Source organism: Macaca fascicularis, chromosome 19, assembly GCF_037993035.2.
Source record: "Macaca fascicularis isolate 582-1 chromosome 19, T2T-MFA8v1.1".
Taxonomy (NCBI): domain Eukaryota; kingdom Metazoa; phylum Chordata; class Mammalia; order Primates; family Cercopithecidae; genus Macaca; species Macaca fascicularis.
In genome coordinates this window covers 43,821,802-43,849,610 of record NC_088393.1, presented here as the reverse complement: position 1 = coordinate 43,849,610, position 27,809 = coordinate 43,821,802, and the positions used below count along the sequence as shown (strand labels likewise).

The following is a 27,809-nucleotide window of genomic DNA, read 5'->3' as shown; positions in this document are numbered from 1 at the left end:
AAAAAAATACACACACACACACACATATATATATATATATATATATTTTTTTTTTTTTTTTTTTTTTTTGAGACAGAGTCTCACTCTGTTGCCCAGGTTAGAGTGCAGTGGCATGATCTTGGCTCACTGCAACCTCCACCTCCCGGTTCAAGGAATTCTCTTGCATCAGCCTCCCCAGTAGCTGGGATTACAGGCACGTGCCACCACGCCCAGCTAATTTTTGTATTTTTAGTAGAGACAGGGTTTCACCATGTTGGCCAGGCTGGTCTCGAATGCCAGACCTCAAGTGATCTACCTGCCTAGGCCTTACAAAGTTCTGGGATTACAGGTATGAGCCACCATGCCTGGCCAAATATTAAAAAGATGAATAATAAATGAATATGTAATTCCAGTAGTACTTCAGGAAGGACTCCATTCGGTAATATTATCGGGGATACACTTTTGAGGAAGTGACTTTTACTCTGAGACTTGGATGAAATGAAGCCCGCTTTACAAAAAATCTAGGCAAAAAGATTCTTAGCACATGGAAGAGGCTATGAAGCTCTAACATAGGAACAGCTTTGGCATGTCCTAGTTGTTGACCGATTAATTTCGTTATAGCCTAATGAATAAAAAGGAATTGAACTCAAAGTGAGATTATATTGGTTAGCAGAAGCCTTGTATTCTTATGACAAGGAGCTGAAGTTTTAAAATTTCCGTGGGAAGCTGTTTTTGTATGTATGTAGATTAAGCTGCTTGTGACAGAGACCCAGAACAATTGTGATTGAAACCATATAGATGTTTAAATTAATTTTCTTTTTTTGATACAACCCAGGCATAGAAATTTAATTTTCTCTTGCATTAAAATCCAAGCTGGAAAGGTACCTACTCTGCAAAACCATTATGTGACAGACATGACAGCAAATCAATATTGCCATCAGCTTTGTTGAGGAAGAGGGAAAACAAGCAATATAGGGGTTGGGCCACCTGACTCTTAAGGAAAGAACTCAGATGGTATTACATAATATTTCTGTATTTCTTTAGGCAGAACCCAAGTTGCATGGCATTCCCAGCTGTAAAGGAGCTTGGGAAATGCAGAGTTCATATTGGCAGCTTTATTCTCAAATAAAAAGCCGTGGGTTCAATTGATATTTTTTAAAAAGGAAAATAGATATTTGACAACAGCTGACAATCTGCCACATAAACCTTTGGCCTGATAGTGTTAAGCATATGGACTTGGACTCAGTTGACCTCATTCTAAGACTAACTCTCTTAAATTCTGATTGAGTTGATTTAGAATGTTTCCTAAACATCCATAATTGCAACAAACTCTCAAGGTAATTCAGAGGCGGATCAAAATTTCAGCACCATTGAACTATTTCCCTAATTAACTCCTTCATTTGAGTGCTCTCATTTCCCTGTGCTCCTTTACCCACGTAAGAGTTCTCCAAGCCTTTTATTTCTTATGTGAATTATTTGTAGTTATCTCTCATTGCTACCATAGATATTTTATTTCTCTTATAGTACAAAATCAGGAGTTAAAATGTATTTCTTATCTTTCAGACTTGGCATCCAGAGATGAGCCCCAGAAGTTACCTCCAAAAAGTGATATTTATGAAACAGAATTATTCCAGTGGGTTAACATGGAGGAATTTAAAAGCCATAGTCCTGAGAGATCAATTTTCAGAGATATCTGGGAAGGCAACTGTCATTTTGAGCAACATCAGGGACAAGAGGAGGGTTATTTTAGACAACTTATGATTAACCATGAAAACATGCCCATTTTTAGCCAACATACTTTACTCACTCAAGAATTTTATGATAGAGAGAAAATCTCTGAATGTAAAAAGTGTAGAAAAATCTTCAGTTACCATTTATATTTTAGTCACCACAAAACTCATTCTAAAGAACTTTCCGAATGTAAAGAATGCACGGAAATTGTTAATACACCATGCGTTTTTAAACAACAGACAATTCAAAATGGTGACAAATGCAATGAGTGTAAAGAATGTTGGAAGGCCTTTGTTCATTGCTCACAACTTAAACAACATCTAAGAATTCATAATGGTGAAAAACGCTATGAATGTAACGAATGTGGGAAGGCCTTTAATTATGGCTCAGAACTTACTCTACATCAAAGAATTCACACTGGTGAGAAACCTTATGAATGTAAAGAATGTGGGAAGGCCTTTAGACAGCGATCACAGCTTACTCAACATCAGAGACTTCATACTGGTGAAAAACCCTATGAATGTAAGCAATGTGGGAAAGCTTTTATTCGTGGCTTTCAACTTACTGAACATCTGCGACTCCATACTGGTGAGAAACCTTATGAATGTAAAGAATGTGGAAAGACTTTTAGGCATCGCTCACATCTTACTATACATCAGAGAATTCATACTGGTGAGAAACCCTATGAATGTCGGGAATGTGGGAAGGCCTTTAGCTATCACTCAAGCTTCTCGCACCATCAGAAAATTCATTCTGGCAAGAAACCTTATGAATGTCATGAATGTGGGAAGGCGTTTTGTGATGGCTTACAACTAACCCTACATCAGAGGATTCATACTGGTGAGAAACCCTATGAGTGTAAAGAATGTGGGAAGACTTTCAGACAGTGTTCACACCTCAAAAGACATCAGAGAATTCATACTGGTGAGAAACCTCATGAATGCGTGATATGTGGTAAGGCCTTTAGACTTCATTCACACCTTATTCAACATCAAAGAATTCATACTGGTGAGAAACCCTATGAATGTAAGGAATGTGGGAAAGCCTTTAGCTATCATTCAAGCTTCTCGCACCATCAGAGAATTCATTCTGGAAAGAAACCTTATCAATGTGGGAAGGCGTTTAATCGTGGATTACAACTTAACTTAGGTCAGACTCTTCATACTGGTGAGAAGCCAGTCAGGTTTCCTCTCCTCCCTCCCCATCCTAGTCTAGCATGAAATTTGTTGATGGAAATATACATTGTCTTTGTTTTATTTAAGGAAAATGTTGGTAAGCCACCATGTTTCATTAGTATTGATTTATTTAGGTAATCCTTGAAAATCAAATGTTTTTAAGTGAGAAAATGGAAAACTAATTAAAGTGTAAATTTTGCTTTCATTTTAATGCTGTTTCTGAGTTACTGTATTAACCGTTATTGAGAATAAATTTTCTAAAATTACATGTTTCACTGAAACCAGTGAAATATAGCATAAATAAAATGAAAACAATTTCCTCTCCTCCCACAAATCTCTGCGATAACCAGTATGTGTATTTCTTCTTCCTTTATGCTCAAACAGCCTGTACACAGAAAGTGTTTGTTGCATGTGTTTGGAGGAGATTTTACCCCCTATACGGACATTTGACAGCATCTTGTCCTTTTCACAATAATCATGAATACTTTTCCAGGTCAGTACATAAAGATGTAACCCATTCTTTGTAAGGTTCAGAATATTTCTAGAATGGAATGTGTCTGTATTTTGAGCCATTACCTACTACAGACATTCAAGTTGTTTCTAATGTTCACCTGGAACTCTAGTTTTACCTTCTTTTGTTTCTGTTGTGCAGATTCCCAACAGTGGGATTAAAGAGTATCTGGCGTATGTATTTTGGCATCACATTTATTTTTTAAAACCTTCTAAATTTTTTGTTTAATAGAAGCACACATTATAAAATTCAAAAATTACCAAAAATGTGAAAATTAATTCTCCCCTAACATCCAGTTCTGTAGCCACTCACCTTCTCTCCACAGGTGCAACAACTGCTAGCAGTTTCTTTTTATTCTAACAGGAATATTTCATGTAAATTTCATAAATTTTTGGACAAAAGTAGGTTATTCATAATACGTGATTTATTACACATTCTCATCGTAAGTCCACATTTGGCCCACTTCGTTTTTTTTTTTTTTTTTGAGACACGCCCAGGCTGGAGTCCAGTGGCCCAATCTTGGCTCACTGCAACCTCCACCTCTGAGTTTCAAAATTCTCCTGCCTCAGCCTCCCAAGTAGCTGGGACTACAGGTGTGTGCAGCCATGCCCAGCTACTTTTTGTATTTTTGGTAGAGACAGTTTTTCACCATGTTGACCAGGCTGGTCTTGAACTCTTGACCTCAGGTGATCCAGCCACCTCAGCTTCCCAAAGTGCTTGGATTACAGGCGTAACCTACTTCACCCAGCCCACTTCATTTTTCAATATATTCTAGGAATTTAAAAACTTTGTGTTAACCATCAATTTACTGCCTCTCGGCTCCGAATCCTTCATTGCCTGCTCTACAGTATTGGAACTGGGTTCTGCGAACATTTCTCCTTTGTCACCTGGCATGATGTTCATTTCTGCCAGTAGAGTGCGGGGAGGACACTAGAGGAGGAGGTTGTTTCTCTTCTTAGTTTTGTTTCACTCTTGTCAGCCTCCTGTAGGGCTTGCAGCAGTAGCCCTTGGCTCCTGTAGTGTGTGACACCCAGCAGGACCAGCCTCTAACACGTACTTGGGTGGCTTCACAGCAAGTAATAAGAGGTAGTGGCATCTCTCTGAAGATGGCTTTTGCCGTCTACCAAGAGGTTGACTTCCAGGCTAGTCCTACATCTCTGCCATTCTGAACCATGTCTCTGCCCTTTCTAAGAAGGCCTGGATTTTGGCCTGTGGGAGAGTGGGCTAGTTTGGGTTGGGTATCTCAGTCCACACTTTCTAGGGTCAGTCACTGCTACCACTTTCTTTTGTATTCCATGAATATTCCAGGTAAAATTTTTAAATCCTTTGGACAGAAAGAAACCAGTGACTTCATTCATACTGTATTGTAGGGTGGATTTATGTATATTTATATTTCAGAGATTTTTTACTTCCTGAATCCAAGAATTCACATCCTTCATTGATTCTCAAAAATTATCAACTATTTCCACTTAAAATATTCCTTTCCCTCATTCTCTGCCCACTTCTCCCTTCTCTGTCTATCCTCTGAATTATATGTTGACCTTTTCTTCCTGTCTTTTTAGAAGGTCTTTTGCTTATTTGTCCAACAATACTGTCAAGAACAGAATTCCTTGTGTGTACAATTTTTAACATTACATATTTTGTATCATGCTATGCAATCCAAAATTTGTTTCATTCAGTCAATAAGTTCATGAAATTTAGTCTCTTTTTGTGATTGACAGGGGTTAAGGAGGGAGTGAGGTCAAGGGGGATGTGGATGTGGCTATAAAAATGCAACATGAGGCCGGGTGCAGTGGCTCACGCCTGTAATCCCAACACTTTGGGAGGCTGAGGCAGGCAGATCATGAGGTCAGGAGATTGACACCATCCTGCCTAACATGGTGAAACCCCGTCTCTACTAAAAATACAAAAAAAAAAAAAAATTAGCCGGGCGTGGTGGCAGGTGCCTGTAGTCCCAGCTACTCAGGAGGTTGAGTCAGGAGAATTTCTCGAACCTGGGAGATGGAGCTTGCAGTGAGCCAGGATCGTGCCACTGTACTCCAGCCTGGGCAACAAGAACAAAACTCTGTCTCAAAAAAAAAAAAAAAAAAAGAAAGAAAGAAAGAAAAGAAAAGAAAAAAAGAAACATTTTTATTTTTTAAGGTCACTAAGAAATTCTTCTACATTTTTGTCTATTGACTTTGTAGTTGTACCTTACACAATTAGGTCTTTAAAAACTATTCCAGAGTAAAATTTTGTATTTACAAAAAAAACGATTCTCCCATAATTGTCTCTTGCAGCCCTTCTCTGTGAGATGGTATTTTTTCCTGCCTCTGGATGAAATGTCTGGCAAGTGTCATTATAGTCAAAAATCCAGGGAGGCCGAGGTGGACGGATCATGAGGTCAGGAGATCGAGACTATCCTGGCTAACACAGTGAAACCCCATCTCTAATAAAAAAAAAAATACAAAAAATTAGCTGGGCGCTGTGGCAGGCACCTGTAGCCCCAGCTACTTGGGAGGCTGAGGCAGGAGAATGGCGTGAACCCGGGAGGCGGAGCTTGCAGTGAGCTGAGATGGCGCCACTGTACTCCAGTCCGGGTGACAGAGGGAGACTCCATCTCAAAAAAAAAAAAAAAAAAAATTGCAACATGAGGAATCCTGTGGTAATGGAAATGTTCTGTGTCTTGATTCAATGTCAACATCATGCTTGTGATGTACAGTTTTTCAAGATAATTAGTATTGGGGAAAACTTGGTCAAGGGTACATGGGATCTTTTTGTATTATTATTGCAGTTGCATATACTCTAAAATTGTTTCAAAATAAAAACCTTGATTTTTTGAGGTTTAGGAAAGATCGTTTCAGACAAATATGTGAATCTGAATTATCAATGTACTGTAATGTAGAACATGGGACTTTATTATGTTTCCCATTGCTATTCTGAATGACTAGTGGTTAGGTTGTCTTTTATTTTAAAAAATGAGACATTCGGCCAGGCGCGGTGGCTCAAGCCTGTAATCCCAGCACTTTGGGAGGCCGAGATGGGCGGATCACGAGGTCAGGAGATCGAAATCATCCTGGCTAACATGGTGAAACTCCGTCTCTACTAAAAAATACGAAAAACTAGCCGGGCGAGGTGGCGGGTGCCTGTAGTCCCAGCTACTTGGGAGGCTGAGGCGGGTGCCTGTAGTTCCAGCTACTTGGGAGGCTGAGGCAGGACAATGGCATAAACCCGGGAGGCGAACCTTGCAGTGAGCCGAGATTGTGCTACTGCACTCCAGGCTGGGTGACAGAGAGAGACTCTGTCTCAAAAAAAAAAAAAAAAAAAAAAAGACATTCATAGGCTGGTTTTTTTGTTTGTTTTTTTTTTGTTTTTTTTTTTGAGACAGGGTCTTGCTTTGTTGCCCAGGCTGGAGTGCAGTGGCACAATTATAGCTCACTGCAGCCTCATTTGTGTTTACTTGACTAATTTAGATTTTTCTATGTTTATACTTTCTCATTTATATACATTAAAATACTGATCTTTTTTTCTTTTTTCTTTTTTTTTTGAGATGGAGTCTCACTCTGTCACCGAGGCTGGAGTGCAGTGGCACCGTGTCAGCTCACTACAACCTCCGTCTCCTGGGTTCAAGCAATTCTGCCTCAGCCTCCCGAGTAGCTGGGATTACAGGCACCCGCCACCATGCCTGGCTACTTTTTATATTTTTAGTAGAGACAGGGTTTCACTATGTTGCCCAGGCTGGTCTCGAACTCCTGACCTCAGATGATCCACCCGCCTCAGCCTCCCAAATTGCTGGGATTACAGGCATGAGCCACCACACCCAGCCAATGATCTGTTCTTAAAAAGACAAAATATTTGCTAGGCGCAGTGGCTCATGCCTGTAATCCCAGCACTTTGGGAGGCCAAGGTGGGTGGATCATGAGGTCAGCAGACCATCCTGGCTAACACGGTGAAACCCTGTCTTTACTAAAAATATAAAAAATCGGCCGGGCACAGTGGCTCACTCCTGTAATCCCAGCACTTTGGGAGGCCAAGGCAGGTGGATCACCTGAGGATGGGAGTTCAAGACCAGCCTGAACAACATGGAGAAACCCCGTCTCTACTAAAAAAAAAAAATAATAACAAAATTAGCCAGGCATGGTGGCGCATGCCTGTAATCCCAGCTACTCGGGAGGCTGAGGCAGGAGAATCGCTTGAACCCAGGAGGCGGAGGTTGTGGTGAGCTGAGATCGTGCCATTGCACTCCAGCCTGGGCAAAAAGAGCAAAACTCCATTTCAAAAAAATAAAAAATAAAAAAAATTAGCCAGGTATGGTGGTGGGTGCCTGTAGTCCCAGCTACTCAGGAGGCTGAGGCAGAAGAATGGCGTGAACCCGGGAGGTGGAGCTTGCAGTAAGCCAAGATCGCACCACTGCACTCCAGCCTGGGTGACAGAGTGAGACTCCATCTCCAAAAAAAAAAAAAAAAGATAAAATATTAATGACAGAAATTAGATACACACATGCATTAACCCATTCCATGTGGAAATCAACAATAAACATGGTATGTTCCTTTCTTTGCTGTGTTTTTTCTTTAGAGATGGAGTCTTGCTCTGTTGCCCAGGCTAGAGTGCCGTGGCACGATCGTGGCTCATTGCAAACTCTGCTTCCTGGGTTCAAGCCATTTTCCTGCCTCAGCCTCCCGACTACCTGGGATTACAGGTGCCCACCACCATGCCTGGCTAATTTTTTGTATTTTTAGTAGAGACGGGGTTTCACTATGTCAGCCAGGCTGGTCTCGAACTCCTGACCTCAGGTGATCCACCTGCCTTGTCCTCCCAAAATGCTGGGATTACAGCTGTGAGCTACCATGCCTGGCCAATAAGCTATATTTATTCTTATTTGATGTGGATGAAAATTGTCAAAACACAACCAATGGGTAATGTCAACATGCATTCTAACATGCAATTTATTGGATTTAGCCAATAGAATGTGGGTGGAAGTCATTTTTTTTTTTTTTTTTTTTTTTTTTTTTTGAGACGGAGTCTCGCTCTGTCACCCAGGCTGGAGTGCAGTGGCCGGATTTCAGCTCACTGCAAGCTCCGCCTCCCGGGTTCACGCCATTCTCCTGCCTCAGCCTCCGGAGTAGCTGGGACTACAGGCGCCCGCCACCTCGCCCGGCTAGTTTTTTTTTTGTATTTTTTAGTAGAGACGGGGTTTCACTGGGTTAGCCAGGATGGTCTCGATCTCCTGACCTTGTGATCCGCCCGTCTCGGCCTCCCAAAGTGCTGGGATTACAGGCTTGAGCCACCGTGCCCGGCCGTGGAAGTCATTTTTGGTAGAACTGTTGGGAAAAGGGCTTGTGGGGTGCCTGTATCAACTGGCCATAAAAATATGGGACAATAAGTTGTGGAAAGCCACAAGAGGCCTCTGAGGAAGAAAGCCTTCTATTTGCCATCACGTTCCCATGACCAGAGCGTGACCTGCTCTCTTATCTATAAACACTGTGCTCAAGGAGCAAGACACTCCTTTGAAGCACTGGAATGTGGCCAGATATGCCGGCTCCTAGTTAGGCCCACTCCCCACAGTTGCTCTCTGATAAGTAAAAGAATAAATCAGTAGTTAAGTTTATGCTGCTTCAGCACAAAGGAAATTTACCTAAACCACCATTGCCCCCCTTTCACTGTTTCACCCCTGAACATCTGCTTCTTAGATCTAAGTGACTGTGCTCAATAAATAGTGTGGAGACCAGAGCTTGGTACCTTTGCAGCCTCTGATTTGCTCTGGCCCTCTGGCTCCCAACTTTATGAACTCTTAACCTGTCTCTTCTCATTCCTTTGTCGCCAATGGACTTCGGGTACCCTATGGGTGGTGTTGAGGCTGGTCCCCCACAGAACTTTACATGTGCTTTCATGTTATGACTTAGTTTTTGCTATTGGCCATGAGAAGAACATGACACATGTAGCCATTTGCTCATCCGTGAAAACCTTCCAAGAATAGTGGCACTGCTTCACTTCCACCTTCTAAATGTCATGCACATTTCACCAACATGGTGAAACCCCATCTCTACTAAAAATACAAAAATTATCCAGGTGCGGTGGCAGGCCCCTATAATCTCAGCTACTCAGGAGGCTGAGGCAGGAGAATTGCTTGATCCCAGAGGGCAGAGGTTGCAGTGAGCTGAGATCGCGCCATTTCACTCTAGCCCGGGTGAAAGAGCGAAACTCCATCGCAAAAACTAAGGCCAGGCGTGGTGGCCCATGCCTGTAATCCCAGCACTTTGGGAGGCCAGAGCAGGTGATCACCTGAGGTCAGGAGTTGGAGACCAGCCTGGCCAACATGGTGAAACCCCCTCTCTACTAAAAATACAAAAATTAGCCTGGCGTGGTGGCACGCACCTGTAATCCCAGCTACTCAGGAGGCTGAGGCACGAGAATCACTTGAATCCAGGAGGCAGACGTTGCAGTGAGCCGAGATTGCACTCCAGCTTGGGCAACAGAGCAAGACTCTGTCTCAAAAAAATGAATAGAAATTTTAAAATGACCATTATAAAAAAGACAAACAATAAGAGATCTTGGTGAGGGCAGAGAGAGGGGAACACTTTAGTACACTGCTAGTGGGAATGTAAATTAGTATAACCACTATAGAAAAAATTATAGACTTTTCTCAAGAAACTAAATATAGATAATCCACATAATCCAGAAATCTCACTGTGGGGCACATATCCAGAATGAAGGAAATCAGTATATCAAAGAGCTATCTGCACACCCATGTTTACTGCAGCACTATTAACAATGGCCAAAATACGGTATCAACCTAAGTCTCCATCAATGCATAATGGATTTATACACAATGGAATACTATTCAGCCATAAACAGAATGAAATACTACCATTTGCAGCAACATGGGTGGAAGTGGAGGTTAATTATGTTAAGGGAAATAAGCCAGGAACAGAAATACAAACTTGGCATGTTCTCATGCATAAGTGGGAGCTAAAAGAGTTGATCTCATGGAGGTGAGAGTAGAATGATGGTTACCAGAGGTCAGGAAGTGAGGGGTCAGGGGTGAAGAGAGGTTAGTTAATGGATATAAAAATATGGTTAGAGGCCGGGCGCGGTGGCTCAAGCCTGTAATCCCAGCACTTTGGGAGGCCGAGACGGGCGGATCACGAGGTCAGGAGATCGAGACCATCCTGGCTAACACGGTGAAACACCGTCTCTATTAAGAAATACAAAAAACTAGCCGGGCGAGGTGGTGGGCGCCTGTAGTCCCAGCTACTCGGGAGGCTGAGGCCGGAGAATGGCGTAAACCCGGGAGGCGGAGCTTGCAGTGAGCTGAGATCCGGCCACTGCACTCCAGCCTGGGTGACAGAGCGAGACTCCGTCTCAAAAAAAAAAAAAAAAAAAAAAAAAAAAATATGGTTAGATAGGGCTGGGTGCGGTGCCTCATGCCTGTAATCCCAGCACCTTGGGAGGCCGAGGCGGGTGGATCACGAGGTCAAGAGATCAAGACCGTCCTGGCCAACATGGCGAAACCCCGTCTCTACTAAAACTACAAAACTAAGCTGGGCATGGTGGCTTGCGTCTGTAGTCCCAGCTACTCGGGAGGCTGAGGCAGGAGAATGGCGTAAACCCAGGAGGCGGAGCTTACAGTGAGCTGAGATCTGGCCACTGCACTCCAGCCTGGGTGACAGAGTGAGACTCCGTCTCGAAAACAAAAAAAAAGAATACTGCTGAGAACCAAGGGATAGCAGAATTGGCCCCATTTAGTATTATTCCCAATGATTGCATATGCCCAGATGACTATGTATTGACTGGTTTGTCAGCCATTGTTAGATGTGTTGGAGACGCCCAACAGAACACACACCCTGAGTTCCATCTTCCATAGGTGTGCCACCCCTAGATATAAAGCCTGCCACTCCAGTGGGGGGCTGATCATCTGGATGGAGTTTAAAATATGGGCTAAGTGCAGTGTGTTCCTTGTGTTGCGAGTTGACCTGCGGAACAATGATGAGACCATGTAGCAAGGCCTGTGTGTGTGTAGACTGACTACTACTGGATATATAATTCAGAAGCCAGTCAAAGATATCTTTGGAGACACAAATCAGGAGGTACTGCTGCTAATGAAGCAGAGCTAGGGATTTTTATTTTAAAAAGTTACAGACAGTACAATTAACTTTTTTATGCTTCTATTTTTTACACATGCACAGATTTTTGTTATCTATGACCACAAGCAGGATACAAAACAATTCCAACACCTCAAAGAATTCCCTTGTGCACCCCCTGTGTATTCAGACCCCACCCCACCCCAGACACTCAGCAACCTTTGATCTGTTTTCTGTTGTTATATTTTCACCTTTTCCAACATGTCATATAAATGGAATCATACAGTACGTAACTTTTTGGGACTGGGTTCTTTCCCTTAGCATAATGTATTCGACGTTCATCTATATTGTTGCATGTTTCAGTAGCTCATTATTGTTATTGTTGAGTAGAATTCCATCCTGTGAATGTACCACAGTGTATCCATTTACACACTGAAGAACATTTGCTTGTCTCTAGTTTTTAATTTTTTTAAATTATAAATGATACTCAGAAACACTCATGTACAGGTTTCTGTGTGCACATAATTTTTCATTTCTCCAGGAAAAATACTTATAAGTGGGATTGCTGGGTCATATTGGATGTGTAACTTTTTGAGACTGGCATATTGTTTTCCAGAGCAGCTTTACCATTTTGCCTTTCCTATTAGTAATGTATGAGAGTTCCAGTAACAAATCCGTATCTGTACTCCTGAATCTAAAATAAAGGTTAAAAAAGAAAGTTCCGGCTGGGCGTGGTGGTTCATGCCTGTAATCCCAAGGTGGGCGGATCACGAGGTCAGGAGATCGAGACCAACCTGGCTAACACAGTGAAACCCCGTCTCTACTAAAAAATACAAAAAATTAGCCAGGCATGGTGGCGGGTGCCTGTAGTCCCAGCTACTTGGGAAGCTGAGGCAGAAGAATGGCGTGAACCTGGAGGCGGAGCTTGCAGTGAGCTGAGATCGAGACAGAGCGAGACTCCATCTCAAAAAAAGAAAAAAAGGAAAGAGTTTCAGTTGTTCCACATTCTTGTCAGCACTTGGTATTGTCACATATCTAGGGTTTTGAAAAGCCCAATTATAAACTGATGAATATCTCAAATAGTAGAACATCCCAGGTGAATGTTGAAGACTAGTGTTGGAGCCTGTGCTTTTGCTGTTGCATTTTACTTGTGAAGTAGGGCATGGCAAGCCTGGTTCTACTGCTAGACCAGAAACTGAGTGGAGAAATTAAAGCATTAGCTGGCAAGAAATGATCACATTTGAGATGTACTGTGCACTATCTGATACTGGGGACACAGAGGGTGAGGAGATATGCTTGTTCACATACATTATCAGGAAATACGCAACAGTTATAGGAACCATGTTTGTAGGATGGAGCTGATTTACAGTCAGACTGCAAAGCTCTAACATTATCTCCATGATGCCTGGATGTCTGGCTCTGACTCTTGGTTGGGATAAAGCCGGTGAGCTACGCGAGGTACTGGTTAAAGTCCTTTTTTTTTTTTTTTTTTTTTGAGATGGAGTCTCGCTCAGTTGCCCAGGCTGGAGTACAGTGGCGTGACCTCGGCTCACTGCAAGCTCCGCCTCCTGGGTTCATGCCATTCTCCTGCCTCAGCCTCCCAAGTAGCTGGGACTAGAGGTGCCCGCCGCCACGTCTGGGTAATTTTTTGCATTTTTAGTAGAGACGGGGTTTCACCGTGTTAGCCAGGATGGTCTCGATCTCCTGACCTTGTGATCCGCACGCCTCGGCCTCCCAAAGTGCTGGGATTACAGGCGTGAGCCACCGCGCCTGGCCGGTTAAAGTCTTATATTCCCTGGGAGACTCCCACAGCCAATTTGTTAATGATGGCTTTTTAACTTTTTTTAACTCACATAACCAGTTAGATAGCCTGGCATGACTATGTAACCAGTGAACAGAGAGGAATAAAAAACCTATGCAGTGGCTGGGCATGATGGCTCACGCCTATAATCCCAGCACTTTGGGAGGCTGAGTTGGGTGGATTACCTGAGGTCATGAGTTCGAGATCAGCCTGGCCAACATGGAGAAACCCCATCTCCACTAAAAACACAAAAACTAGCTGGTCGTGATGGCACATGCCTATAATCCCAGCTACCTGGGAGGCTGTGGCAGGAGAATTGCTTGAACCTGGGAGGCAGAGGTTGCTGTGCGCTGAGATCGCACCACTGCACTCCAGCCTGGGCGACAGAGCAAGACTCTGTCTCAAAAAAACAAAACAATGACAACAAAAAAACCCATGTTGAGACATCCTGCCATCAGCTCTCCCCAAATCAAGTTTCATACAGATCTTAGTGGTTCAGTTCAGAGACAGTGTGCAGTCTGTACATGAATAAAACCACTGAGAAGCGTGCAGCTAGATGATTCTGAGCCCCAGTGCTTACCTTCCCTTTCTTTTGCTGAGCCACATCCTTTGCTTCTAACCAAAAACATTTCCTGGGTGTGCTCTGTGGAGTCTTGTTAGTCCTCTGAACTGATGAAATCATTTTGCATATGTCTTATGACCTTGCAGTTAGGTCTACAAAATATGAATTTGCAAAATCACTCCTATTTTGTCATATATATTTAGGCCAAGTTGACTTAGATTCTATAAACATGTTTGCTCCTTAGAGCTGCCCAAACTTCATTGAGCAATAGATAACTTAGATGAAAAATACTCACGCGGCACATGAAATTTTGGTTCATGATAGACTGCATATACAATGGTGATCTCATAAGATTATAGTACCGGCCAGGTGTGGTGGCTCACGCCTGTAATCCCAGCACTTTGGAAGGCCAAGGCGGGTGGATCACGAGGTCAGGAGATTGAGACCATCCTGGCCAACATGGTGAAACCCCATCTCTACTAAAAATACAAAAATTAGCCAGGCTTGGTGGCTTGCACCTGTACTTCCAGCCACTCAGGAGGCTGAGGCAGGAGAATCACTTGAACCGGGGAGGCGGAGGTTGCAGTGAGCCGAGATCGCACCATTGCACACCAGCCTGGGCGACAGAGTGAGACTCTGTCTCAAAAAAAAGAAAAAACAATTATAGTACCATATTTTTACTGTACCTTTTCTGTGTTTAGATAGGTTTAAATATACAAATAATTACCATTGTGTTACAATTGCCTATAGTATTCAGCACAGTAACATGCAGTACAGATTTGTAGCCTAGAAGCAATAGGCTCTACCATATAGCCTAGGTGTTTAGAAGGCTGTACCATATCGGTTTGTATAAGCACTCTGTGATGCTTGCAAAATCATGACAGTGCCTAATGATGTATTTCTCAGAATGTATCCCTATTAAGTGAGGCAATGCTGTATTTATCAATTCATAAAGTGAAAATCTCTAAAGTGAGTGAAGTGGCTCACACCTGTAACCCCAGCACTTTAGGAGGCTGAAGAGGGAGGATTGCTTGAGGCCAGGAGTTTGATACCAGCCTGGGCAACACAGCGAGACCCCATATGTATAAAAAATAAAAACGTTAACTGAGTGGGATGGTGTATGCCTATAGTCTTAGCTACTTGGGAGGCTGAGGCAGGAGAATTGCTTGAGTCCAGGAATTCAAGTCTGCAGTGAGCTATAATGGCACCACTGTACTCCAGCCTAGGTGACAGACTGAGAACCTGTCTCAAAAAAAAAAAAAAAAAAAAAAAAAGGCAAAGAAAATTTCTGACTTCTTCAAAAGAAATCTTCAAGCAGGGTTCTGGAATATAGCCCCATGTTGTTTCATGCCAAAATATAAACCACAGGACCAAATTTTCCTAAGGAGCAGCAGCTTATATGTAAATAGCTTTAGAAAACACAACTTTAGCCGGGCACAGTGGCTCACACCTGTAATCTCAGCACTTTGGGAGGCCGAGGCGGGGGGATCACCTGAGGTCAGGCTTTGGAGACCAGCCTGGCCAACATGATGAAACCTCTCTATTAGCTGGGCGTGGTGGTGGGCGCCTGTAATTCCAGCTACTTGGGAGGCTGAAACAGAAGAATCGCTTGAGGCAGAGGTTGCAATGGGCCGAAATTGCACCATTGCACGCCAGTCTGGGAAACAAAAGTGAAACCCTGTCTCAAAAAAAAAAAAAAGAAAGAAAGAAAACACAACTTCATTTAGACTTTCTTTAAAGCATTCAAAAGTACCTCCTTCACAGACATTTATTAGATTCCATACCTTGATTTCTCTCTGCGCCTTTGTTGAGAAATGACAGCACAGGGTCTTTTGAGGATGGATCACATTATCCACAGCCTTTCTTTGGGGGCTATTTTCATTTTTTGTGTGTGCAAAATTGGGACGTATATGATGAATATGATTTACTGCCAGAAAATGAGAAAGAACATATATGGACCCCTCAATTGAGTTGTTATTAAGGTATGTAATTACAAGCCAAAAATGCAGCCAAATCTTCAACTGTATTTTATGGTCAGTTTTTCTTCATGCCAAAATCACCTATTAGTAACCACCATATCTTTGCTCATTGACTGCAGAATCCAAATATTTATACCTTTATTTATTTATTTATTTATTTATTTATTTTTGAGATAGGGCCTCACTCTGTCACCCAGGCTGGAGTGCAGTAGCACTATCCTGGCTCACTGCAACCACTGCCTCCCGGGCTCAAGTGATCCCCCCACTCAGCCTCCCCAGTAGCTGGGACTACAGGAATGTGCCACCATGCCTGGCTAATTTTTTGCAGAGATGGGGTTTTGGCATGTTTCCCAGGCTGGTCTCAAACTCCTGGGCTCAAGTGATCCTCCTAACACCTTCGAAAGTGCTGGGGTTACAGGCATGAGCCACCAAGCCCAGCCTTATACCTTTATTTTTATTATATGTTAATAGATACTAAAAAATTACTTTTCCCTTTTAATAAAACAATCAAGTTAAATAAAAACTTTTTTATTAAATAAAAAATAAAACTGTTTTTAGTTTAAAAGCCTGACCATTTTGTTGGCCGGGAATGTGGGAAGCCCTCAGCTGGGCAGTTCTTGCTTGAGGTCTCATTTGTGGTACCAGTTGGGTATCAGCAGGGTCCACAGTCATCTGAAGGTTTGACTGGATGTCCAAGAGGCTTCACTTACGTGGTTGGCAGCTGATGCTAGCTGATGGCTGGGAGCTCAGCTGTGGCTGTTGACCTGGGTGCCTACACATAGACTTCCTAGCATTATAGTCTCAGTATGGCTAGACTTCTGTCATGGAAGAGAGCTCTCCCCAGAGTTAAAAGTCCCTGTAATCCTAGCACTTTGGGAGGCTGAGGCGGGCAGATCACCTGAGGTCAGGAGTTCAAGATCAGCCTGGCCAACATGATGAAACCCTGTCTCTACTAAAAATACAAAAATTAGCCATGCGTGTGGTGCTTGCCTATAATCTCAGCTACCCAGGAGGCTGAGGCAGGAGAATCACTGGCACCTGGGAGGCAGAGGCTGCAGTGAGCTGAGATCATGCCACTGCACTCCAGCCTGGGTGACAGAAAGAGACTCTCTCAAAAAAAAAAAAAAAAAAAAAAAACAAAGTCCCAAGCACCATTTGTTTCCTTTTAATCTTCCTTTCTTTAGTATTAATTCTTTGATGGTGTAAAAGAAATGAGCAACAGTTAAAGTCATTCTTACAATCATTTCATTTGAAAAGTTCTCATCCTATGTGAATTCCCTGGCGTAGCGTAATATATGAACGATGGCTATAAGCTTTTCCATATTCATCATTTGTACTTGACCAGTAAGATACAGACCGTAGGTAAAGACTATATTCCTCCCCATGCTCCAACTTCAACACACTCACAGGACTTTTCTCTAGTTGGAATTCTCTGATGGTGAAAAAGGGAAATGCTGGATGCCTCTCCTTCTCTAGTAGACTTTTGGCTTTCAAATAAGACATTAACTGTGGTTAACAGTAATCTCACATTTATGACATTTGCCTGCAAGATTTGGGCTGTGGCTAAACGTCCTTCTACATATATTACGTTCATTCACATTCCCAGTTTTCACAATAACACTGATCAAGTTTCCCTGTAGCAAGAATTCTCTGGTTTGAACCAGCACCATATTGATAAAATTTATAGCTGTTTCCCTTCAGTGTCAATTATCTCACGTGGTGAAAGTTCTGAATCGTCTGCCAGTATCTGACTGAATACACATATGCACTAAGACCCAGCGATTCCATTCCTAAGTATATACACCAGAGAAATACATGTATGTACACCAAGACAAGTATGCTCTCAGAAGCATGATTTATTATGACCCTAAGCTGTAAACAATGTAAAAGTTCATCAACAGGAGAATGGATAAATTGTGATATAATCATATAATAGAATTCTATACTGGATAAAAATAAACAAACTTCTGCCACATGCACTAATGATTAGACTCAGGGACATGATGAATGTAATAAGCCGTACATGAAAGAATGCATGATAATCCAATTGATAGAAAGGTTTATAATATGTAAAAACTAATTTGTAATGTTAAAAGTCAGAATCGTGGTCAACTGTGAGGAGGTAACAACTAATTTTTATTTTGGATTTGCAATGAGAAATACAGTTTATACCTCCTTCTTTTAAAGAACCTCTCTACTCACTGTGTAGTCCATGGACCGCAGTCAGTTGGCCAACTAGTTATTACTGATTAACAAAAGGATATGTATTGAAATGGAAAATGTGATTTAAAATGTTTATAACACCTTGACAGAGGAAGTTTTTGTCTGCTGAAGCTAGTAAGAAAAAAATTTGGACTTTTTAATGATTTTTGTCATGTAATTTGTCTAATAATATTTGTGTGTGTGTGTGTGTGTGTGTGTGTGTGTGTTTTACAGGCTGGCAAATAGTAGGTTACCATGTGGTATAGTACCTTAAACTGTTGGATATTATTATGCTTGCAAGCAACATCATCTACAGGGTTTACTATGACTTAACATTTTTTTACAAAAAAAAGCCGCATTACTTACTGAATTCCCACGGTTTCTACCTTGTGAGTTTTCTGATGGACAATGAGGTTTGACTTACAACTGAAGAACTTCCCACACTGTTTACATTCATATGGTTTCTCTCCTGTGTGAGTTTTCTGATGGCGAATGAGGTTTGATTTCCTACTAAAGGCTTTCCCACACTGAGGACACCCATTGGATTTCTCTCCTGTGTGTATTCTGTGATGAACAGTGAGGATTGCCTTCTGGCGGAAGGACTTCCCACATTCATTACAAATATAGGGTTTCTCCCCTGTGTGAATTCTCTGGTGGAGAGTGAGGGTTGTCTTTTGGCAGAAGGACTTCCCACATTCATTGCAAATATAGGGTTTCTCTCCTGTGTGAGTTCTCTGATGCACAGTGAGGGTTGTCTTCTGGATAAATGCCTTCCCACACTCATTACACTGATATGGTTTCTCTCCTGTGTGAGTTCTCTGGTGATCAATGAGGTATGACTTCTTCCTAAAGGCACTTCCACACTGAGGACATTCATAGGCTTTCTCCCCCGTATGTGTTTTGTGATGTCTAGTGAGGGTGGCCTTCTGGCGGAAGGACTTCCCACAATCGATACAAATAAAGGGTTTCCCCTCTATATGTGTTTTCTCATGAAGGGTGAGGGCTGTCTTCTGACGGAAGGCCTTTCCACATTGATTGCAAACATAAGGTTTTTCACCAGTGTGAATTCGCTGATGTTCAATGAGGTATGATTTCCTTCTAAAGTTATTCCCACAGTAAGGACAGTGAAAGGGTTTCTCTTCTGTTTGTGGTCTCTGAGGCATAATAAAGACAGACTTTCTGCAGAGGAATTTCCCATATTTGTTGTAAGCAGAGGGCTTCTTTTCCATAAGATTACTTGGATGGACACTGAGGCTTGACTTTTCTATGAAGGCAATTCCATCTTTATTGTAGTCAAAGGTTCTTTCTCCTCTGTGAGCTCTAGTATGTGTAAATAGCATTCCTTTCATCAGGAAGGATTTTTCACATTCATTATGGTCAAACGGTGGCTCTGGAGCTTGAACCTTCTGATGCTGAATAAGTTCCTGTTTACCACTGAGAACTCTTTCTGTTTGTTTCTGGAGATTCACTGCAGGATGAATTTTCTCATGCTTCGTACTGAGGAGTGATTTCTCCCATCCAGTACTGTCCCCAAACTTCTCTTTTATGGGGCTTATATTTCTAATGACTAGTTCTGAAATATTTTTCAAAACTTTTCCATCAGGTTTATATTCACATAGTATGGTTTTTGAAATACGGTTCTTGCCTAGAGTAAGTGCTTTACCATAAATATTACTTCTCTCCTTAATTAGTTTTTTGTGATTGATGAATATGAGGGATCTAGAATGCCTGTCTTGGTATTCTTTGAACTTCACTAAGACATCTTCAGTTTTCCCATCTTCTTCTAGAAAAGAATACAATCAACACTGTGAGTCTTCACATAAATGCTACGGATTGGGTATACATCCAGACAAACTATGGTGAGACTATCTCACTACTCTGATCTACAAAATGGCCAGAATAAACTACCTCTTGGTAGCGAAAATGTATAAACACAAATACAAATCTTGCTACTCTGTTAAAATGAAGAAAAACTGGCATAAGTAAAAAACACTCATATCTTTGGCATGTTATAAATATAAGCTGCGCCGGGCGCGGTGGCTCAAGCCTGTAATCCCAGCATTTTGGGAGGCCGAGACGGGCGGATCACGAGGTCAGGAGATCGGACCATCCTGGCTAACCCTGTGAAACCCCGTCTCTACTAAAAAGTACAAAAAATTAGCCGGGCGCGGTGGCGGGCGCCTCTAGTCCCAGCTACTCGGGAGGCTGAGGCAGGAGAATGGCGTAAACCTGGAAGGCGGAGCTTGCAGTGAGCGGAGATTGTGCCACTGCACTCCAGCCTGGGCGACACAGCGAGACTTCGTCTCAAAAAAAAAAAAAAATTAAAATAAATAAATAAATAAATAAATAAATATAAGCTGCACTGAGAAGGTATAAGAAACACAAGGATGGCCAGGCTCAGTGGCTCATGCCTGTAATCCCAACACTTCGGGAGGCCAAGGTGGGTGGATCACCTGAGGTCAGGAGTTTGAGACCAGCCTGGCCAACATGGAGAAACCCTGTCTCTACTAAAAATTCAAAATTAGCTGGGCATGGTGGCGCACGCCTGTAATCCCAGCTACTCGGGAGGCTGAGGCAGGAGAATTGCTTGAACCCGGGAGGCAGAGGTTGCGGTGAGCCGAGATCGTGCCATTGCACTCCAGCCTGGGCAACAAGAGCGAAAGTCTGTCTCAAAAAGAAAAAAAAAAAAGAACAAAAAAAAAGGATAAGTGAGCAGAAGAGAAAGAATGATGAAAGAGGTATTCTCCTTGGAATAGAAGATTCAGAGCTGCTGAAGTGAGCCTACCAAGGGTGCTGAACAATAGGCAATGCGACAGAAAATGATTTAGGAAGAGACAAAAAGCTATACATTATTTATCCCCTCATGACTAAGTGTTATAAGTGCTTCCAATTCTTTCTTCTTCACTTGCATTGAGCCCATGAATGGTAAATGAACTTTCTCAGCTCATTTCCTAGTGTTTACAGAAACATTAGTCTATAGTCTAGGCCCTAGATGTCCATGTAACTGCAATTTATTTTCTCTTGAAAGCAGAGAATCTGGAAAACATATTCCCATGAGGAATTATCAAATACACCAACAGACAAAATATAATTCCAACATGAATATAATCACTGTTGTGTATACATATTTTACATATATATATATGTATTTAAATTCATTTTTTTTTTTTTTTGAGAAAGAGTCTCGCTCTGTCCCCCAAGCTGGAATACAGTGGTGTGATTCTGGCTCACTGTAGCCTTGGCCTCCTGGGCTCAAGCAATCCTCCCACCTCAGCCTCCCAAGTGTCTGGGGCTACAGATGTGTGCCACCATATCCAGCTAATTTTTTTTTTTTTTTTTTTTTTTACAGATGGGGTCTTCTTGTGTTGCCCTGGCTGGACTTGAACTCCTGGCCTCAAGTGATCTTCCAAAAGTTCTGGGATTATAGGCGTGAGCCACAGTGCCCGGAGACTATAGTATTCTGATTGCTGTTACCATCAATTTATTCTGCCAGAGATGGTCAATAATGAAATTCTCCTGACCAACAATTCTAACTTCATTCTTTCAATTTGCCAAATTACTTTTTTCAGCTTTAGGGAAAGATAGGTTTGAGTTTTCCTCCCAATACAGTCACCTTAACTCTGCAATTCCCCGTTGGAGTTGTAAAGGGCTGGATCCTTCGATGTATGTGCAGAGCACTGATTAATCTTAATCATTTTTAAAAAATTAATGTATATCTAACTATAGTTGCCTTACTACCATCCATATTTGGGAGGGCAATTTAAAGGTGGATTCATCTTACCTATGATTTACATTGTTATTTATAATAGTCCCATACTGGGAACAGTATCCATCAAAAGATGAACAGGTAAAACTGTGTCATGTATTATACAATCGAATACTACCACAGCAATAAGAAGAAACAATAAGAAACAATGCTGAAACAATGCTGATACACAATGACAACAGGAATGAATCTCAAATATTTTGCAGTGTGTAAGCTTTACGAAAAAGAATACATATCATACAATTCCACTTCTGCGCAGTTCTAGGACATGTAAAACTAATCTGTATTGGTAATTGGAGTTACATTGCCTCCCTAAGCATATACCTCCAAGTATATGCTACTATCCAATTTGTCTTAAAGTTTTCACATAGTCTTTCCTTTTATTGGAGACAAAGTCTCACTCAGTCACTCAGGCTGGAGTGCAACAGCATGGTCTCAGCTCACTGCAACCTCCACCTCTCTGGTTCAAGTGATTCTCCTGCCTCAGCCTCATGAGTAGCTGGGATTACAGGCATGTGCCACCACACCTGGCTAATTTTTGTATTTTTAGTAGAGACAGGGTTTCATTATGTTGGCCAGGCTGGTCTCGAACTCCTGACCTCGTGATCCACCTGCCTCGGCCTCCCAAAATGCTGGGATTACAGGTGTGAGCCACTGCACCTGATCCCCACCCTTTTTTTTTTTGGAGACAGAGTCTCACTCTGTCACCCAGGCTGGAATGCAGTGGCACAATCCCAGCTCACTGCAACCTTAGTCTCCCAGGTTCAAGCGATTCTCATGCCTTGGCCTCCTGAGTAGCTGGGACTATGGGTGTGTGCCACCACATCTGGCTAATATTTTTTGTAATTTCTAGTGGAGATGGGGTTTCACTGTGTTGGCCTGGCTGGTCTCGAACCCCTGACCTCGAGTGATCCACCGTCTTGGCCTCCTAAAATGCTGAGATTCTAGGCATGAGCAACTGCTCCCGGCTAAGCTTTCACATAGTTTTTCTACCTTTCAGTATCCCGTCTGTCTGAAATTGTAATAAAATTATGGTCTGGAACATTCACTTCAAGATATTTTCCAACAACCTGGGATTTTAACATGATCATTCTATGTAAAGTCCTTGATTTGATAATATAATATTGCTTTCCCAACTAAAACTCACATTTTTGAGGTCAATATTTTATTGACGATCTTCTCTAAAATCTTCTGAGTATACATTTACACACTGTTATCTGAAGTTAGGGGATACAATGCTGGCAGGTACACCTAAAAAGAACTTAGTAGTAAATGATTTCTAAATGGATAAGAAAGATATTTTCCTTGCACGGTATGACAGTCAATAAGATAACTACTGAATACCTGGCCTCTGTTACAAGCTGCAGTAAGGAAAGGCAAAAGAGAGGACCTTCTTTTGGGGAAATGATGAACCAAATGGAGAAAGAAGTTTCATGTAAAACAACTTCGAATTAGGTACCAAATTACTAGATCATATCAGACGACGTGTCTGCTCACATATTACAGATGTTAAGTAGAATGGGAATGCATAAAAAACAGAAATAGACACAGTCTACACAGTAGTCAAGGTATTTCATGGAGGAAATGAAACTTGATTTTTTAGTTAAGTGATATATTAGTATTGTGTGGTAAAGAATTTAACCTTGCTGCCGGGCGCGGTGGCTCACGCCTGTAATCCCAGCACTTTGGGAGGCCGAGACGGGCGGATCACGAGGTCAGGAGATTGAGACCATCCTGGCTAACACGGTGAAGCCCTGTCTCTACTAAAAATACAAAAAATTAGCTGGGTGCGGTGGCGGGCGCCTATAGTCCCAGCTACATGGGAGGCTGAGGCAGGAGAATGGCGTGAACCCGGGAAGTAGAGCTTGCAGTGAGCCAAGATTGCGCCACTGCACTCCAGCCTGGGCCACAGAGCGAGACTCCGTCTCAAAAAAAAAAAAAAAAAGAATTCAACCTTGCCAAATGAGAGGCCTAACCTTTAACTTCAGTTTCAGGGTGGTAATTTTTAAGGCCTTTGAGTGTCATGGCTAATAGGAGTTTATTTGTTTGCCAGGGAGTCTTTGGCTGCCCAGACAGTAACAATGTGATTTAGGGTAGGGGCTTTGAGTCATGCAGCAAGCATCAGCTCAGCTTCCTAAGGCACTGGAAACTGAGCTCAGTCACGTGGGCAATCAGGCCTATTTGATGGAACCCCAGTAAAAACTTTGGACACTGAGGCTGTGCTGAGCTTCACTGGTTGGCAGTACTCTGTATGCATCGTCACACAGTGTTGCCAGGATTGCTATCCATGACTCCACAGCGATAGGGCAACTAGAAGCTGCAAGTTTGGCACTTTCCCATACTCTGCCTATTTCCTTCTTCCCTTGACTGATTTTTTTTTTTTTTTTTTTTTTTTTGAGACGGAGTCTCGCTGTGTCGCCCAGGGTGGAGTGCAGTGGCCAGATCTCAGCTCACTGCAAGCTCCGCCTCCCGGGTTTTTACGCCATTCTCCTGCCTCAGCCTCCCGAGTAGCCGGGACTACAGGCGCCCGCCACCTCGCCCGGCTAGTTTTTTTTGTATTATTTAGTAGAGACGGGGTTTCACCGTGTTAGCCAGGATGGTCTCGAACTCCTGACCTCGTGATCCGCCCGTCTCGGCCTCCCAAAGTGCTGGGATTACAGGCTTGAGCCACCGCGCCCGGCCCCCTTGACTGATTTTAATCTTTTCCTGTAACAAATTGTAACTGTGAGTATAACAGCTTTCACTGAGTTCCATGGGTCTTTTCAGCAAATTATCAAACCTGGCCAGGTGTGGCGGCTCACACCTGTAATCCCAGCACTTTTGGAGGCCGAGGCAGGTGGATCACTTGAGGTCAGAGATTTGAGACCACCCTGGCCAACATAGTAAAACCCTGTCTCTATTAAAACACAAAAATCAGCAAGGCATGGTGGCACATGCCTATAATCCCAGCTACTTGGGAGTCTGAGAATCGCTTGAACCTGGGAGGTGGAGGTTGCAGTGAGCCAAGATCGCGCCACTGTACTCTAGCCTGAACGACAGAGTGAGACTCTGTCTCAAAAAAAAAAAAAAATTATCGGCCCTAAGGGCAGTCCTGGGTATCCCTGAATTTACAGCTGGTGTCAGAAGTAAGGGTGGTCTTGTATGGATTACTGTACCCTCTAACTTCATAGCTGGCTAACTTTGCAAGTATATATGGAACATGTAGTATCCATCATATAAGGAAAGGTCCAGCTGTGATGAATAGAACCAATTACAGTTTTCCCTCATTATCCAATCCAAGGGGACAGGTTCCGAAACCCCTAAGGATACTAAAATCCAAAGATGCTCAAGTCCCTCATATAAAATAGTGTAGTATTTGCATATAACCTATACATCTCCTCCTGTACACTTTAAATCATCTCTAGATGACTTATAATACCTAACACAATGCAAATGCTATGCCAACAGCTATTATACTATACTGATTTTTATTTGTATTTTGTGTGTGTGTGTGTGTTTGTGTATTTTTTTTCTATTGGCAGTTGGTTGAATCTGCTGATGTGGAAGCCATGAATTGGCGGGCTGATTGTATATGGAGTATATTTAGGACTCTTGAACAAATAAGAGATTATCAAAAGCTCTTAGTCACAGACAGAAATACATTTGGAATGACCAAATGAGGTATGATCCTGTCACCCATGAAAACAGAGGGATTTAAATTTCATATTAAAAAGTGTTATCTTTTTAGCATAATGACAGAATAAACTGGAAAAAAAAAAAAACTAAGGAAAAATCATGGCAAATTCAAAGATTAATTACAGCAGCCCACACCTGAAATGATATGGCTCTCATTTTGGAAGCTGTCAATGGCAAATGAGAATAAAAGAAGATGTAAAGAGGCCGGGCGCGGTGGCTCAAGCCTGTAATCCCAGCACTTTGGGAGGCCGAGACGGGCGGATCACGAGGTCAGGAGATCGAGACCATCCTGGCTAACACAGTGAAACCCCGTCTCTACTAAAAAATACAAAAAACTAGCTGGGCGAGGTGGCGGGCGCCTGTAGTCCCAGGTACTCGGGAGGCTGAGGCAGGAGAATGGCGTGAACCCAGGAGGCAGAGCTTGCAGTGAGCTGAGATCTGGCCACTGCACTCCAGCCTAGGCAAGAGAGCCAGACTCCGCCTCAAAAAAAAAAAAAAAAAAAAAAAAGAAGATGTAAAGATATTTTACAGGGTGCGATAATATAACACATTGTAGAGAGATGATTAAGAAAGTATAAGAGATGATGGACTGAATCCTATACTACTTGGGCTGATTATGGGCACAAGAAAATACAGAAACAAATAATAATAAATAAGATTATGGGAACAGGCCTGGCGTGGTGGCTCATTCCTGCAATCCCAGCACTTTGGGAGGCTGAGGCGGGCAGATCACTTAAGGTCAGGAGTTCAAGACCAACCTGGCCAACATGGTGAAACCCCATCTCTACTGAAAATACAAAAATTAGCCAGGCGTGGTGGCATGTGCCTGTAATCCTAGCACTTTGGGAGGCTGAGGCGGGCAGATCACTTAAGGTCAGGAGTTCGAGACCAACCTGGCCAACATGGTGAAACCCCATCTCTACTGAAAATACATAAATTAGCCAGGTGTGGTGGCATGTGCCTGTAATCCCAGGTATTCGGGAGGCTGAGGAGACAGGATCACTTGAACCTGGGAGGCAGAGGTTGCAGTGTGCCCAGATCACGCCATTGCACTCCGGCCTGGGCAACAGAGCGAGACTTCATCTCAAAGTCTCGGTTAACTACATTGCTGCAGGGCAAGACTGCAAGGAGCCCAAAGGGGAAAGAATGCTAGAGCCCTGAAGGAACTGAGCAAAGAGTTCAGTGGCTGCTTAGCTCTGAGAAAGAGTTTGCGATTCTAGCCCTGTGCCAACAGGAACCTTGTTAAAATCTTGGTCCCAATACCAGCAAATTGGAAATGTGATATTAAAAGAGAGCAGTTCAGCATGGATTCATGAAGACCAATATGGGGCAGTCCCTTTCTGGTATTTTTAAACGCACTGAAAATTTTAAAGCAGAGTGGAAAAACAGGCAAATAAAACAAAATAAAAGAGCAAAAAATCCTGGTCCATTCATCTTTGTCCTGGGTTAGGTGAAAACAAAACAAAACAAAACAAAACAACTTTGGTCTTTCCATTGAGACTCCAGAAGGGCCGTGTTTTAGGAGTAGAGACTGCATCCCAGCACTCAGGACAACACCATAAAACTTTAATCAACTAGGCCCAGTCCTTGGGCATGTCCACCGAAGGGCCCAGTTTTAGAAAGAATTCTGTCAAGTCGGTTTAGCTGGAATCCCCCACTCTCAATATCTGATCTCTCGCCTCACCAGCCCCTGCAGGTGATATCTGATCACCATGACCTGCTTTCAGTAGGAATCCTGGTAGGTCAGCTGAGCAAGATTACCCTATCCACTCAGTAATTTCCCATCACGGCCCCTCTCCCCCAACTATAAATGTCCTCTCTTCCTTATCGTATTCAGAGTTGGCCCATTCTCTCCCCACTACTTCAAAACCCCATTGTAGCAGTCCCTGAGATCTGCCTTACAAGTGTCAGGATAATGTTTTTCTTTAGTATTTATAGTAACACAGCTTGGATAGGAACAGATTGATTACTGGACCCCTTTGGCATCTCACCCAGAACCCCAAGTGCACACCTTTTGAGCCTTAATCTTCACTCCTGACTGACTGGGGACCCATTGGTGAGTCAGACTCCTGGTTCACCGCTCTGGACAAACTCCCATTGAAGCTGGTACAACATTTTGATTCCTTAGATTCTGAGCATACTCTAGAGGCTGGGTTAGAATCCTAGGTTCCTCTGTTTATATGAAGTTGGGTTAGAGACATTGGTTTCTTTGTTTAAAAAGTACCTGCTGGGCTACAGGTCTTTCTTCCTGTGTCTTTCTTTTGGGTGGGAATTCACTTCCTGACCCTCGGGGCTAGAAAATTCTTGACCTGTGAGGCCTCTCTGTTTGATCCTGTTTCTCCCATGGGAACTTCTCAGTTGACTGATG

General features: G+C 42.7%; 2 protein-coding genes and 1 long non-coding RNA gene across 45 annotated transcripts in view; 2 read left to right on the top strand and 1 right to left on the bottom strand.

Moving 5' to 3' along the window:
• ZNF461 (zinc finger protein 461) overlaps positions 1-3,576 on the top strand; it is a 35,906-nt gene extending 32,330 nt beyond the window's left edge. For 5 of the 9 annotated variants that reach the window (XM_005588991.4, XM_005588987.4, XM_005588990.4 and 2 more), the window contains one exon: positions 1,543-3,576. In XM_005588991.4, coding sequence (XP_005589048.2) covers positions 1,543-2,930 — 1,388 coding nt within the window. In that variant the 3' untranslated portion in view covers positions 2,931-3,576. The remainder of the gene's footprint in view (positions 1-1,542) is intronic. The other 4 variants (XM_074023351.1, XM_074023350.1, XM_045381120.3 and 1 more) reach the window with 1 other exon arrangement.
• Positions 3,577-11,457: 7,881 nt separating this feature from the next.
• ZNF382 (zinc finger protein 382) overlaps positions 11,458-27,809 on the bottom strand; it is a 51,441-nt gene continuing 35,089 nt past the window's right edge. For 13 of the 35 annotated variants that reach the window (XM_074023296.1, XM_015441413.4, XM_015441416.4 and 10 more), the window contains 2 exons: positions 18,367-19,783; positions 13,696-13,971 (listed from right to left, as the gene is read on the bottom strand). In XM_074023296.1, the coding sequence (XP_073879397.1) occupies positions 13,914-13,971; positions 18,367-19,783 (1,475 nt within the window). In that variant the 3' untranslated portion in view covers positions 13,696-13,913. Of the gene's footprint in view, positions 12,420-13,695; positions 13,972-15,603; positions 15,747-16,991; positions 19,784-27,809 lie in introns of those variants that run through there. The other 22 variants (XM_074023290.1, XM_074023286.1, XM_074023292.1 and 19 more) reach the window with 4 other exon arrangements.
• Positions 11,470-15,041, top strand: LOC141409088 (uncharacterized). Its single transcript, XR_012427518.1, has 2 exons — positions 11,470-12,230; positions 13,448-15,041. It is a non-coding gene; the product is annotated as an uncharacterized lncRNA (long non-coding RNA).